We start from the raw sequence: 16,065 nt of genomic DNA on the forward strand, positions 1-16,065 counted from the left end.
TTTCAAAATCGCGAAAATTTTCGCCAAAAATGGAAAGGGGTTAGCCTTACTTTTTTTTTTGGCAAAAAACTTTTGGTCTCAGATTCGATTTAAACGATCCTCATCCGACCAATTGGACCCTCATGAACTCAGAAATCGCAGCGAAAAGAGCGTAGGACCAACAGGAGAGAAATGGCGAGCGAAAAAGCACCTGCTGAAAAATGTCGAAAATTCAGGTTCTGGTTTTTTGGCTGTAACTTTTGATGCGTTGATCGCAGCGTATTGGGACTGCGCCCAATCGATTTCTCTTGCAAAATTACGTCCGATCAGTGCTACAATTAATTGATTCCAGCACTTTCCAAAATCGCGAAAATTTTTGCCAAAAATGGAAAGGGGTTAGCCTTACTTTTTTTTTTGGCAAAAAACTTTTGGTCTCAGATTCGATTTAAACGATCCTTATCCGACCAATTGGACCCTCAGGAACTCAGAAATCGCAGCGAAAAGAGCGTAGGACCAACAGGAGAGAAATGGCGAGCGAAAAAGCACCTGCTGAAAAATGTCGAAAATTCAGGTTCTGGTTTTTTGGCTGTAACTTTTGATGCGTTGATCGCAGCGTATTGGGACTGCGCCCAATCGATTTCTCTCGCAAAATTACGTCCGATCAGTGCTACAATTAATTGATTCCAGCACTTTTCAAAATCGCGAAAATTTTCGCCAAAAATGGAAAGGGGTTAGCCTTACTTTTTTTTTTGGCAAAAAACTTTTGGTCTCAGATTCGATTTAAACGATCCTTACCCGACCAATTGGACCCTCAGGAACTCAGAAATCGCAGCGAAAAGAGCGTAGGACCAACAGGAGAGAAATGGCGAGCGAAAAAGCACCTGCTGAAAAATGTCGAAAATTCAGGTTCTGGTTTTTTGGCTGTAACTTTTGATGCGTTGATCGCAGCGTATTGGGACTGCGACCAATCGATTTCTCTCGCAAAATTACGTCCGATTAGTGCTACAATTAATTGATTCCAGCACTTTTCAAAATCGCGAAAATTTTCGCCAAAAATGGAAAGGGGTTAGCCTTACTTTTTTTTTTGGCAAAAAACTTTTGGTCTCAGATTCGATTTAAACGATCCTTATCCGACCAATTGGACCCTCAGGAACTCAGAAATCGCAGCGAAAAGAGCGTAGGACCAACAGGAGAGAAATGGCGAGCGAAAAAGCACCTGCTGAAAAATGTCGAAAATTCAGGTTCTGGTTTTCTGGCTGTAACTTTTGATGCGTTGATCGCAGCGTATTGGGACTGCGCCCAATCGATTTCTCTCGCAAAATTACGTCCGATCAGTGCTACAATTAATTGATTCCAGCACTTTTCAAAATCGCGAAAATTTTCGCCAAAAATGGAAAGGGGTTAGCCTTACTTTTTTTTTTTGGCAAAAAACTTTTGGTCTCAGATTCGATTTAAACGATCCTTATCCGACCAATTGGACCCTCAGGAACTCAGAAATCGCAGCGAAAAGAGCGTAGGACCAACAGGAGAGAAATGGCGAGCGAAAAAGCACCTGCTGAAAAATGTCGAAAATTCAGGTTCTGGTTTTTTGGCTGTAACTTTTGATGCGTTGATCGCAGCGTATTGGGACTGCGCCCAATCGATTTCTCTCGCAAAATTACGTCCGATCAGTGCTACAATCAATTGATTCCAGCACTTTTCAAAATCGCGAAAATTTTCGCCAAAAATGGAAAGGGGTTAGCCTTACTTTTTTTTTTGGCAAAAAACTTTTGGTCTCAGATTCGATTTGAACGATCCTCATCCGACCAATTGGACCCTCATGAACTCAGAAATCGCAGCGAAAAGAGCGTAGGACCAACAGGAGAGAAATGGCGAGCGAAAAAGCACCTGCTGAAAAATGTCGAAAATTCAGGTTCTGGTTTTTTGGCTGTAACTTTTGATGCGTTGATCGCAGCGTATTGGGACTGCGCCCAATCGATTTCTCTCGCAAAATTACGTCCGATCAGTGCTACAATTAATTGATTCCAGCACTTTTCAAAATCGCGAAAATTTTCGCCAAAAATGGAAAGGGGTTAGCCTTACTTTTTTTTTTGGCAAAAAACTTTTGGTCTCAGATTCGATTTAAACGATCCTTATCCGACCAATTGGACCCTCAGGAACTCAGAAATCGCAGCGAAAAGAGCGTAGGACCAACAGGAGAGAAATGGCGAGCGAAAAAGCACCTGCTGAAAAATGTCGAAAATTCAGGTTCTGGTTTTTTGGCTGTAACTTTTGATGCGTTGATCGCAGCGTATTGGGACTGCGCACAATCGATTTCTCTCGCAAAATTACGTCCGATCAGTGCTACAATTAATTGATTCCAGCACTTTTCAAAATCGCGAAAATTTTCGCCAAAAATGGAAAGGGGTTAGCCTTACTTTTTTTTTTGGCAAAAAACTTTCGGTCTCAGATTCGATTTAAACGATCCTTATCCGACCAATTGGACCCTCAGGAACTCAGAAATCGCAGCGAAAAGAGCGTAGGACCAACAGGAGAGAAATGGCGAGCGAAAAAGCACCTGCTGAAAAATGTCGAAAATTCAGGTTCTGGTTTTCTGGCTGTAACTTTTGATGCGTTGATCGCAGCGTATTGGGACTGCGCCCAATCGATTTCTCTTGCAAAATTACGTCCGATCAGTGCTACAATTAATTGATTCCAGCACTTTTCAAAATCGCGAAAATTTTCGCCAAAAATGGAAAGGGGTTAGCCTTACTTTTTTTTTTGGCAAAAAACTTTTGGTCTCAGATTCGATTTAAACGATCCTTACCCGACCAATTGGACCCTCAGGAACTCAGAAATCGCAGCGAAAAGAGCGTAGGACCAACAGGAGAGAAATGGCGAGCGAAAAAGCACCTGCTGAAAAATGTCGAAAATTCAGGTTCTGGTTTTTTGGCTGTAACTTTTGATGCGTTGATCGCAGCGTATTGGGACTGCGACCAATCGATTTCTCTCGCAAAATTACGTCCGATCAGTGCTACAATTAATTGATTCCAGCACTTTTCAAAATCGCGAAAATTTTCGCCAAAAATGGAAAGGGGTTAGCCTTACTTTTTTTTTTGGCAAAAAACTTTTGGTCTCAGATTCGATTTAAACGATCCTCATCCGACCAATTGGACCCTCATGAACTCAGAAATCGCAGCGAAAAGAGCGTAGGACCAACAGGAGAGAAATGGCGAGCGAAAAAGCACCTGCTGAAAAATGTCGAAAATTCAGGTTCTGGTTTTTTGGCTGTAACTTTTGATGCGTTGATCGCAGCGTATTGGGACTGCGCCCAATCGATTTCTCTTGCAAAATTACGTCCGATCAGTGCTACAATTAATTGATTCCAGCACTTTCCAAAATCGCGAAAATTTTTGCCAAAAATGGAAAGGGGTTAGCCTTACTTTTTTTTTTGGCAAAAAACTTTTGGTCTCAGATTCGATTTAAACGATCCTTATCCGACCAATTGGACCCTCAGGAACTCAGAAATCGCAGCGAAAAGAGCGTAGGACCAACAGGAGAGAAATGGCGAGCGAAAAAGCACCTGCTGAAAAATGTCGAAAATTCAGGTTCTGGTTTTTTGGCTGTAACTTTTGATGCGTTGATCGCAGCGTATTGGGACTGCGCCCAATCGATTTCTCTCGCAAAATTACGTCCGATCAGTGCTACAATTAATTGATTCCAGCACTTTTCAAAATCGCGAAAATTTTCGCCAAAAATGGAAAGGGGTTAGCCTTACTTTTTTTTTTGGCAAAAAACTTTTGGTCTCAGATTCGATTTAAACGATCCTTACCCGACCAATTGGACCCTCAGGAACTCAGAAATCGCAGCGAAAAGAGCGTAGGACCAACAGGAGAGAAATGGCGAGCGAAAAAGCACCTGCTGAAAAATGTCGAAAATTCAGGTTCTGGTTTTTTGGCTGTAACTTTTGATGCGTTGATCGCAGCGTATTGGGACTGCGACCAATCGATTTCTCTCGCAAAATTACGTCCGATTAGTGCTACAATTAATTGATTCCAGCACTTTTCAAAATCGCGAAAATTTTCGCCAAAAATGGAAAGGGGTTAGCCTTACTTTTTTTTTTGGCAAAAAACTTTTGGTCTCAGATTCGATTTAAACGATCCTTATCCGACCAATTGGACCCTCAGGAACTCAGAAATCGCAGCGAAAAGAGCGTAGGACCAACAGGAGAGAAATGGCGAGCGAAAAAGCACCTGCTGAAAAATGTCGAAAATTCAGGTTCTGGTTTTCTGGCTGTAACTTTTGATGCGTTGATCGCAGCGTATTGGGACTGCGCCCAATCGATTTCTCTCGCAAAATTACGTCCGATCAGTGCTACAATTAATTGATTCCAGCACTTTTCAAAATCGCGAAAATTTTCGCCAAAAATGGAAAGGGGTTAGCCTTACTTTTTTTTTTTGGCAAAAAACTTTTGGTCTCAGATTCGATTTAAACGATCCTTATCCGACCAATTGGACCCTCAGGAACTCAGAAATCGCAGCGAAAAGAGCGTAGGACCAACAGGAGAGAAATGGCGAGCGAAAAAGCACCTGCTGAAAAATGTCGAAAATTCAGGTTCTGGTTTTTTGGCTGTAACTTTTGATGCGTTGATCGCAGCGTATTGGGACTGCGCCCAATCGATTTCTCTCGCAAAATTACGTCCGATCAGTGCTACAATTAATTGATTCCAGCACTTTTCAAAATCGCGAAAATTTTCGCCAAAAATGGAAAGGGGTTAGCCTTACTTTTTTTTTTGGCAAAAAACTTTTGGTCTCAGATTCGATTTAAACGATCCTCATCCGACCAATTGGACCCTCATGAACTCAGAAATCGCAGCGAAAAGAGCGTAGGACCAACAGGAGAGAAATGGCGAGCGAAAAAGCACCTGCTGAAAAATGTCGAAAATTCAGGTTCTGGTTTTTTGGCTGTAACTTTTGATGCGTTGATCGCAGCGTATTGGGACTGCGCCTAATCGATTTCTCTCGCAAAATTGCGTCCGATCAGTGCTACAATTAATTGATTCCAGCACTTTTCAAAATCGCGAAAATTTTCGCCAAAAATGGAAAGGGGTTAGCCTTACTTTTTTTTTTGGCAAAAAACTTTTGGTCTCAGATTCGATTTAAACGATCCTTATCCGACCAATTGGACCCTCAGGAACTCAGAAATCGCAGCGAAAAGAGCGTAGGACCAACAGGAGAGAAATGGCGAGCGAAAAAGCACCTGCTGAAAAATGTCGAAAATTCAGGTTCTGGTTTTTTGGCTGTAACTTTTGATGCGTTGATCGCAGCGTATTGGGACTGCGCCCAATCGATTTCTCTCGCAAAATTACGTCCGATCAGTGCTACAATTAATTGATTCCAGCACTTTTCAAAATCGCGAAAATTTTCGCCAAAAATGGAAAGGGGTTAGCCTTACTTTTTTTTTTGGCAAAAAACTTTTGGTCTCAGATTCGATTTAAACGATCCTTATCCGACCAATTGGACCCTCAGGAACTCAGAAATCGCAGCGAAAAGAGCGTAGGACCAACAGGAGAGAAATGGCGAGCGAAAAAGCACCTGCTGAAAAATGTCGAAAATTCAGGTTCTGGTTTTTTGGCTGTAACTTTTGATGCGTTGATCTCAGTGTATCGGGACCGCGCCCCACTGATTTCTCTCGCAAAATTACGTCGGAATAGCGCCAGAAAGAATTTATTCCAGCACTTTTCAAAATCTCGAAAATTTTCGCCAAAAATGCAAAGGAAATAGGGGAAATAAGCCCTAATGTCTGTCTGGGTGAGAAATCATACGTCTCAGAATACATTTTTGTGATTCTGTTCAGTTTAGTTGGACTCTCACGCGTGCGTCAAAGAGATCTGGAACAGCAAACGAGTCACAGTCGAGGAAATAAAATGGTAAGAGGGTTAAAACTGATACTAGATTTATTAGAATCCAAATTACATAAAGTAGAGACAATACAATACAAATCATCCATTATACATATCTGCATATATCATATCCTGGCATAGGTATGTTACATGTGTCCGCATATCGATTAAGCTGCGTCTTACAGGTCATATCATTACTAACTTAGAATGTAATTCACATGTCCTGCCCAAGGTTATGTATACCGCACACCTTTTTCCTAATTTAGCATATTGATGTTCTGTGAAATTCCAAATCATAGCATTTCTAATGTTTTACTACTTTCACTCCGATTTTATCCGTCGACATGTTCTATTACGACACACTGACAATCAAGCACTTGTACCAGAATCAAGGCATATTGAATAATCAAATAGAAATTGCACCTATGTAACTATGAATCTGTCGTCTTTTCTCCCGACATAAACATCATGTGTTTTGGCTTCAACTTCTGATTTGCTGGTAGCGGCGACTTTGGACTATGCGCACCCGTTTATATAGCAGAGTCATGTTGACGCTACGTAGAACCGAATCAAGTTCAGTATCTCAGCATGAATCTCTCCACGAATTCGTTGGCACCTCAAGAATTCATAAAATAGTGGTTTCACCAAGTAACATCGCATTGGTGGCTCAGAAATCTACGATTTTCGTTATATACCTACTCACTTTCATTCTTACACTACAACGTCGTGCAGTAATCGACGTATCGTTTTCCGAACCTATTATTACGTACAGCTCGCTTCTTCGTGCATGCTGATGTCCTCGACAAACGGTGTCACAGATCGTTTTTCTCTACTAATATGGTCCACATACCTATGTATAGTAGCGAGGAATGAGGACGCAGTCTCATTCTTCCATCCAATAAAATATGGGCTGCCAATAATATCGGCCGCGTATTATTTATTACACGATTTATTTTGTAAATTGGATGAAATATGTGAGAAATCACGTCATAAATTACAAAAGCACGAATCATCAAAATTCGCGTAGTTTATTATATGATTTGTGCTTTTTCAATTCTTTATGTGATTTCTGGCGTATATTGTTGAATTTACAAAATAAATCATGCAACAAATTATACGCTCAATTCTTTCAAAACATTATATGATTCTGGACATGACGATTTTCAGTAGGGTTTTCATAAATCCATCTGTATTTCTTCTCACCGCTCGTAAGTTTTCTCGGATTTGCTGAATTCGAAATCTTCGTTCATCCAAAAGCCGGGATCCTTCGATTATAAAGTAAAACGGACTGTGCACACACACTTTGCTCTCCACACTACACAGCTATTTTGATCATCTCTTCAAATAAGTAATTTACTGCTCATCAAATCGGAGAAACCACCAGTCACACATAAACATACGTCTGTAACGACGTGATGTGTCTTGACTTATATTGACAATGTTCTTACTGTGAAAACATACAATCTTTCAGGGATTGTTTGAATTAGATTGAAAATACGTGCAGAAACAGGGCCGATCGGATCATAGGTCGTTTAGTTTTGACGATACCCTGCCGACATTGACCAAGAATTCATCGCATTTTCTCAAGCACATAATCATACATACAACCATATAACGTTCACACGTGCATATATGCTTTCCTAGGACTTGCAAACAAGTTGAAATAGAAATTTGATTCTCCAAATGACTGATATAACCTCTTGACGTCGACGCATACCACTTTGGTCCATGGTTCTTCTTATCGGACTCGATCACGTGTACACATTAAGTTTAATCTATGCAACAGTATATGTAACACTTCAATCTTTCATTGACAATCTGATCGACAAAAAGTAAAGGTTACAATTTATCGCTCAATAAGTACATACTTATTTCCATAATAGTTGACATGTGATTTTGTGCAGCCTCGTAATAGATGGGTAATATATATTTATATAGTATATCATGTTCATAACAGCACATTTTTACGTCAAGTTTTTCTCAATGTATGCTGTACGTGTATAATATGAATTTATTTTCTAATTCACATACCAGACGATAGACTAGGGCGATAACTGTCGTAATGTTGTAAATGCGTTCAAGTTTTGAGTTTGATACGATGTGATTATTTAGCGAATGGAATGCCGAATATCTTCCGCACACCGTCGGCATAAGTACACAATTTTTGCGTCGAGAAAATTGTTTTAGGAGAAGAACACGTATGATATACATAAACGCACAAGAACATATACATAGAATACACATGTGCCTTTCCCCCGCATGCAGCAATATCGAAGAATAATTTCTACTAATCTGGGGCATTCGGTGCCCGTTCCAAGAAAGAGCCTGAACACCTTGTCGCAGTGAACGTGAGAAGTTGAATCGCATTAAAATTGTTTTCATTCCACAGATAAATAATCACATGTGCGGTACGTAAACGCGGTGGAATTTCAACCGTCATCCCACGGCATCGTCGCAATTTATAGGTATACGTGTACGTACACAAAATTATTATGATTCTCCGACTGTTAAAAACACGTAATACGCGTGGGATGCGACGTGAATGGCAAACAAATTAAACACATCAGTGACCCCCGATTCGCGATATTACATGTCGGTCATTATCTCCCTCCAATTATCACGCCCGATACGCCGCGCAATTTTGCCCGAGCTTTATGTAAACCAAAAACACGTTATCAATCGACGACAAAATTAACGTAAACAACATTAAAACGTAGAATCGATGTTTCGGATAAACACAGACTCCTTCTGCACTCCAAATTCTGGATAGAATTAAATCCCTGATTCTAATTCTCCACCTCGCGCGTGCCTCGGCTTCGCCGAGTTTTTCCCGTCACGCGATAGGTACGGGGGAAAACCAGGGTTTCGCTTTCCCAGAGTTCGACACGTCCTCGATAAGGTGCGGAGGATAAATGCAGGCGAGATCCGTGGCGCCCCGTCAGTTTCCACCGCAATGGACCGAGCAGCGTCGGCGAGCGGCGCGATGCGGTTCTCGTCTAGGAGAAAAACCCGCCCGTCGGGTGTCGTGCTGCTATGCGTTTTCCTCTGCGTTTTTCACCTCGCCGACGCCGACGCGGAAATTTACGACTGCAAAACCAAGGTGCGAAACGAGTGGATCAAGTACTGCATATCCGGCTACGAAGTCAGGGCGAAGCGGCAGGTACCGGAAGTCCCGGCTGATCCGCAGTTCCGTTTTGTATCCCCGGTGAGTGCGGCTTGAATTTTCTCTTCCGTTTGTCAATTAATCCTTCCTTATTCACGAAGAAAACAATCGGCAGGTGTCGGGGGACGATCTGGGCTTTGGATTGAGCGACGAGGACATGAATCAGCTCTTCGAGGACTTGGCGGCTCGCAGTCCTCGGGCCGCCAGGAACAAGCAACAGTTCGTGAAGATGATGAACGGACTGGCGGCAAGGTGCTGCAGCGACAATCTCCGGAGGGATTGCATCGCTTCCGACAATATGATAAATTGCCCCTGAATCGTCGGCAGGGCGGTAATACGATATGCGGGAAACACGTGTCGCCTGGCCGATGCTCTTCCATTTCGCGCTCTCGTCTCATGCATAGAAAAATACAAAACAGCGTGATATGAGTGGGCGATTTAACACCTTTTCTTTGTGAACATCGCACGGCGTATGTTTGAAAATGGAACGATTGTTGTTCTCTCACGCGTTTGTTCAACGACACCGCGGATCGATTACTCGATTATATTACCTATTGTACGACGTACACGTTATACACCTACAACTTGCGTATTTACACCTGTATCCTATGTGTGCTTACTATTATATTCACTGCATACGCGTATGTAATAATTACTTGCCTTGCATCGAATTTCCACACGTTTTCAGACACTATGCATATATATACATATATGATGTATTTACCCATCCGTTAGAGCTCGGTGGGCCAAGTGGAAACCCCTGAAGGTGAAAGTCATCCACCCTGTATATATCTCAAGTGCGATGAATATACCATTGAAGGCAAAGAAATCACTTCGGTACGACATTCTATAAATAATCAAGTTTCTGTGGATCCGTTTATTTTAAAAATGTGTTAAAAGTGATATAGGCTTGAGCTAAAAGTTGCGCACGATAAATTGTCAGAATTCTTGGACGTTTGTCGACGGCGATATCATGACCGAACTATCCTTGCCGTAATTTTTCTTCAGTGTTGAATGAGTCTCGAAAATTGGCAAGTGCCGTTTGTAATCGTGTATAACCGAAATATATTGGCATGTTGATTTAGCTCCAGCGTTTTGATCAAATTTATCTCAATATTCTCGATCGCAAAAGCGAAATGTTTTTGCAGTCAAGAAAAACATGAAGCGTAAAAATTCGAGCTCATTCGTGTCATCGGTAATCCTTTGAGCCTGAAATCCACAATTATTATCGAATGGGAATTAAATGAATCGTCGATTAAGTGAAAGATTGGTTTTATTTTTAAAAAATTACATCACAATAGATTTCCGAAGTGGTTTGTCAAATTCTCAAGTAAAAACACCATACACACACAATGTAATTTATCGGAGAATCGTGATTTACATTAACATGAATTATTCTCCATCTTATACATCAATAAAATATTAATCTTACACAACCGACGTATGCGTTATAGGTGTGTATAAGAACACGGTATATCATACAGAATATTTCAATAGTCCTTAGTCGTGTGATGTTTAATCACAGTACAATTAATGTATTACGCTACAGCCTAGCCTAGGTAAAATAATTTAATGAGATCATTGGTTGAGTAGAGTATCGAAGCGGATATAGCATTGCAAAAATACCATCCGCGCAGCTTACACCGCGAATGATGGAACATGTTCATCGTACATTCGAGACGATTATCCGCACCTTCGGTTAGTGCGAGAGACTCGCTTCGAGAATTTGCTGCGAGATACGGGGGTGTAATTGCACGTTACATTGTTAAAAAATTACATGGTTACGTATATAATATATAGATTAGGGTGTGTCATTTTAGGGCGATATTTTTTTTTTTTTTCACTATTATTGGTTCTCCCAAGTCTGATTAAATCGTACGGTATTTTCCCTATAGGGTTTTATAGGAAATCGAATTCTCTACAAACAACGTCTCTTGACTTTTGTCTGTAAAATCAACGGCTTGCGAGTAATTGATGTGCAAGCTTAATTTTCTACGAAAATATGTATGTCAGAGTTGTTGTCAAATAATGATTTTATAAAAATAACTGATTTTTCAATAACTTTTTATGAAGAAACGTCGATAAGAATAAATGTTGTCGTAGGATTGATGAATAACAAACTTCGGCTGTTAGATTATTATTTATTCAACGTCACAAGCAAGCCAAATATAAAATTAAGTTTGCACATCAATTACTCGTAAGCCGTTGATTTTACAGACAAAATTCAAGAGACGTTGTTTGTAGAGAATTCGATTTCCTATAAAACCCTATAGGGAAAATACCGTACGATTTAATCAAACTTGGGAGAACCAATAATAGTGAAAAAAAAATTTTTTCCCCATGTTGATTAAATGGGAAAACGTCAATGTCGTTGAGCTACCTCTAAATATTTGTTGACAGCGCTCCCCTTGCGCGAGGATTTGTTTTTAGATGCGAACTAAAGACTTTTTGGGGTGTTGAACAAAAAAAAAAAAAAAAATTGCGCCCTAATGTAATTCTAATTGACACACCCTAATATAGATATGTATGCTCAAATGTTCGTATGCGTATGCCATGAGTATCCTTCGGCTTAAGGGTCACTCCCGTTTTCAACGACCCTTTGTCCCTGATCACCCCGCAGTCCGCAACCCTCTACTATCGACGGGTCATCGCGATTGGCGAAGCTGATCCCTCTTCTCTGGGCCCAGAACGGGGCCGTCGATCCGTCCGAGGCTGAGCTCGGACTTGAACGGGAAAATAACGATCGAGTCGATCGGTTCCGGCGACGTTGTGCCGACCTGGAAGGCTGGCACCAATGGAATCACCGTTTCTCTGGATACCTGCGGGGAAAAATCCAATTTTTGACTAATTGCAAACACCGATTTAAGCGGCGACACGCAAAGCGAAGAGGCGTGCGAATGTGGTAAAATTATACAGGTAATTGACGTGAGTGATGAAAATCCGTGCATCGTTACGAAAATTTTTCACTACGGAGAGGATAATAATTTATAATGGAAATCGTGATCGGAAATGGCGTCAGATCTTTCAACATTGAAAAATCGAGGGAACAACTGAACAAGTTAATTGATTTAACATTTTTAACACAGTATTAACTCGCATTTTACGGGCAGTATGCAGCGTCAACAGAGCCGCAAGCATCTCTTATGTAAGTATGGTATTATTGTCTTTGTAAGTTTGCATGTTCCGGTAACGCAAAAATGGAATCCATATATGTGTAAAAAATACCGTTACTAAATTTAGCAGTGCAACGTGCCAGTTAAATATTTTACGAAACAGTAGGTCTAATTGCAAAAGAAATCGATCAGAATATTTCAAAGCTTAATTTTACGATAGCTCAGAATTTACATAGCTATCAAAATTCTTTGGAAGAATGCCAACGTCAAATATGCATAAGATCACAATAAACAATGCACACGGCAATAAATATATAATACGTATTCGATGACCAATTTGCCTTAACTAAAGTTTATTTGTATATAGTGTAAAACCCTCGGTTCCAAGCCCCACTGATATCGCAATGACGTGCATAACACAAGCTACCGAATTGTAATAAACTACATTAGGTGCTCACGAACTAGAATATACTATATACTATACATGTGACTGAATAAAACGGTGCGAGATGTACGCGACGATACATCTGTTACGGATAGTCAGTGAATTTTCCAACGGGCATTTCTTTCTACGTACACGTGAAAATGAACTAAAATAAACTACAGCCCTGGTGAAAATGTTTCCCCTGAATCTTGGAAAAGAATTTTCAAATGTTTTACAAACTTTCCTCAAGAAACGGTAACAATGTTTCGAACACGAACTTTCCGGTGTTATTGAGAAACTGTCACATATCTGGTTCAGATTAATGTTGAGAAAACATTTCCACTCGATAGGGGGGATGTGCGGTCTAGGGATCGATGAACGAGAAATTAAAAACACCTTTCGCCACCGCGTGCGAATTCGTTGTTTCCGGCGTTTCGGCCCGTGGCAAGAACAGGCCTTTGCATGTTTCTGCCGTGCGTTTTTTCGCCGTTTCCGTCTCGGTAGACGAGCGGCATTAGAGGCGAGCTGATCTTTCGCGATCGGCATCTCCTTAACCGTAGAGTACGGTAGATTGACTATTTTATAGGGTGTCTGAGGTAGCTGCGATCTGCGAAAAACGTATTTTTACCACCGTAACAAGGGGCCGTTAAATCGATCGGAAAACGTGATTTCACGTCTCTGTGAGAAACCGTCGCGCAACGCACACTAAAAACCATGCAACTCGTCGCCGCGACGAAGAGATCTGAGAAAAACGTACCCAATGGAATTTCCCTGGGAGGCTGGATCCTCTCCTCTCATCGTCGTCTGAGGAAGGGGTTTGCAGTAACGTTGCAGGTGTTCCAGGCTGCAGTACCGGTGGCAGCACTCCTGCACCAGACCCAATCTTCGGGGCCCGGTGCTGGGGACGGGCCGTCTGTCCTCTTCGTCGTTGTCCTCCCCCGAGTAGGAGAAGGGTTCGTTGAATCCGCTATCCTTGCAGACGAGGTACAGCGCGTCGCTGAGGCTCCTGGAGCAGAGTCTGAACGTCATGTGGGAGGGCCTGGCCTCGCTCTCGTTGACCAGCAGCAGCTGAAGAAGGACCGTAAGCGCCAGAAGCACCACGGACATCGACGCGATGCCCGTTGCTCGAGGACTCCTCGTCCTTTCGCCCGGCATCGTTGTTCTCGGAGCCTTTGGGCTCGAGAAGTCCTTTTATACCTGTACCGGGCGGTCTCGAGTGGGGGGTGGGGGCGGGGGGCGAAACCGACGAGGAAAAGAACCCCGTGTTTATTACCACACCTCTCGCAGCCGAGTCTGAGCACCGCGGCAGACAACGCGAATCGACGAAGCGATCGAGCCGACGAAACCCCCGGCACCCAGTGCGTATCACTCCGGACTCCGGACTCCGCGACGGCGTTACGAAGACCTTATTTTACTGTGGTCACCGAACGGTCACTCCCGGCGTCGTGGTGGGGAAATCTGTTGCTGTTGGAAGACGAAGAGCGGGTGCAGACCGGCGTATTACGTACGACGTTCTACAACTATCGAGAACGCAATTTACGATAAACGTACACGCGATTATTGTTACGCGTTATATGAACGTATTTGTTACAAACGTCCAGCGCAGCTTTGTTCCGCGATATATTTCGCGAGGCGAGACGGGGGGAAAGAAGAACAAGGAAGACGAACCGACGCCCGGTTCACTTGCCCCTCGGTCTTCTTCTCTTCTTCTTAATCCCGCGGTTCCCGTTCCCCGAGGAAGAGACAAGCACCCTAAAGTTGGTACGCGCCAACCCCTCGCGATCCGAGCAAAGTGCCGGACCGATAGAATCGATATTTCGTTAACGACACGCACCCCGGTCGCTGACCAACCGACGATTAGTCCACTCGTCACGGACTATCAGCTCCGCGCAAATTGCGGCAAGTGCGTACATACACATTGCGTCGTACGTACATCTATTATTGTCCCAAGTCGGTGCTTCTCCAGCCCCCTCCCAACCACCTCGACACGGGCCTCTTCAAACTTTGAATATTATTGACGGATACACGCGGACGGAAAGCGGACACCACCGCTTCCTCCTCCTCCTTCGTGGCACAATGCAGATTACAGAGTGACAGGAGGCTTGTTGATGGTGCCGCGGCCGTCGTTGCCACTGGCAGGTACGGGTCTCCTAGCTCGCGGCCTCTGTGCTCCTGGACTCTACGGTGTAGACTTTGCCGCCGCTGAGTCGAGATAAGCGAGCGACTAGTTTTCCTCCCCCGACGCCCCCCGAGGTCGCCAAGTTCCCGTCGTCAATGACATCCGGCATCCCGGTTAAGACGGGGGCCGAGGGAGAGTTCTCGCGGTTCACCTGCGGAGCACGACGCTGGTCGTCAGGAAGCCCCGCAAGAAGATCGTCGAGGCGTTCGACCGCAGCGCGATTATGCCGGCGTCGAGAAGAAGGGGGAGCGGAGGCGCCGCTGCTGTTGACCCTTGCGTCTAGCATCCGACATCTCCTGCTCTAAATATAGAAATACCGATGCACGCGTTTATATATCATTGTACCCGATATCGCGGGTATACGGAGTAAATATACGATGTGTTACGGCAACGAGACCACAACGACGAAAACGACAACGACGATCGAGACGGAGACCGAAGATCGCTGATACTTGCGGCGGGTCGTTGTTTCGCCGGGAGCTATCCCTCCTCCCCCTTCTTACATCTCCAGAGATGGACGCGACACGCTCGATTTCCTCTTCGTCTCTCCGTCGCGACGAAGGTCTAGGAAGGTCGTCGTCGTCTTTTCATTCCTCTCAAACTTTTCACCCTACAAATGCAGGGTTCCGGCGACCCAATGGAGACGGAACCCCGTATCGGACGTTCGATGAAACAGTGTCACGTAACTTGCAGGGATGCAAAAATGATGATCGAGGAGAAACTGTAACGTGGAAAACACTTTGCGCCACGGCGATCAGCAGCGGGACGCGTGTACAAACAACAGCGACGCAACGCAACGTAACGTAACGTAACGTGACGTAAGATATGCCCTGTGCCGAGTCCGGGTCGGCGATGATAGCTGCAGAGGAAGGGGAGACGAGGTTTCCCTCTGCTCTGTAACGAAAACACGTAAACACGACAACAGAATTAATTACCAAACAGCATTTTTTCAGATCCGCGGCCGGCTGTCCTTCGAGCGTCAACACGAGTCTTATCTTATCGGGCTTTCGCCGAGAGTATAACAGCCGCGTCCATATATCCACCACGCGTCCCTTTGGTAAGTGTATCGCACGTACATGCGTATATACGTACGTGCGCAACATTTACTCAAATTGAGACGATGTCCGATCATCGTCCGCCAACGCGATGCCCGCATTATTCACCGCGATATGACACACGAAGGCCCACGGATAGCTATTATAACCGGAATATATTGTTATCCGGCCGCATCCGTTCGTCAATAGATTCGATTAAATGCTCGTAATAGGCCGCGGGTGATGTATCGTCGTCACACTTCACCTATAATGAAGACTGCAACGCGGGAGG

The 16,065-nt window shown here is 43.5% G+C and overlaps 2 protein-coding genes across 2 annotated transcripts; one reads left to right on the top strand and one right to left on the bottom strand.

Moving 5' to 3' along the window:
- Nucleotides 1–8,791: 8,791 nt before the first annotated feature.
- LOC107219340 lies at nt 8,792–10,640 on the top strand. Its single transcript, XM_015657537.2, has 2 exons — nt 8,792–9,065; nt 9,139–10,640. The coding sequence occupies exons 1-2, from the start codon at nt 8,814–8,816 to the stop codon at nt 9,337–9,339; spliced, it is 453 nt and encodes a 150-aa protein (XP_015513023.1). The 5' UTR covers nt 8,792–8,813; the 3' UTR covers nt 9,340–10,640.
- LOC107219339 (insulin-like growth factor I) lies at nt 10,279–15,856 on the bottom strand. Its single transcript, XM_046742445.1, has 3 exons — nt 13,318–15,856; nt 12,957–13,167; nt 10,279–11,842 (listed from the first exon to the last, which is right to left on the bottom strand). The coding sequence occupies exons 1-3, from the start codon at nt 13,713–13,715 to the stop codon at nt 11,669–11,671; spliced, it is 783 nt and encodes a 260-aa protein (XP_046598401.1). The 5' UTR covers nt 13,716–15,856; the 3' UTR covers nt 10,279–11,668.
- Between the last annotated feature and the right edge of the window lie 209 nt (nt 15,857–16,065).

Source organism: Neodiprion lecontei, chromosome 6 (genome assembly GCF_021901455.1).
Source record: "Neodiprion lecontei isolate iyNeoLeco1 chromosome 6, iyNeoLeco1.1, whole genome shotgun sequence".
NCBI lineage: Eukaryota > Metazoa > Arthropoda > Insecta > Hymenoptera > Diprionidae > Neodiprion > Neodiprion lecontei.

What these genes read in the sequence shown, in the direction of transcription:
- LOC107219340 (XM_015657537.2), top strand. Translation starts at nt 8,814, where the DNA reads ATGGACCGAGCAGCGTCGGCGAGCGGCGCGATGCGGTTCTCGTCTAGG. An exon ending in AGTTCCGTTTTGTATCCCCG is followed by an intron (nt 9,066 to 9,138) that starts GTGAGTGCGGCT and finishes AACAATCGGCAG; the next exon opens with GTGTCGGGGGACGATCTGGG.
- LOC107219339 (XM_046742445.1), bottom strand. Translation starts at nt 13,715, where the DNA reads ATGCCGGGCGAAAGGACGAGGAGTCCTCGAGCAACGGGCATCGCGTCG. An exon ending in TCCCAGGGAAATTCCATTGG is followed by an intron (nt 13,168 to 13,317) that starts GTACGTTTTTCT and finishes CGTTTTTCGCAG; the next exon opens with ATCGCAGCTACCTCAGACAC. An exon ending in TTCGCACGCGGTGGCGAAAG is followed by an intron (nt 11,843 to 12,956) that starts GTGTTTTTAATT and finishes TTTTCCCCGCAG; the next exon opens with GTATCCAGAGAAACGGTGAT.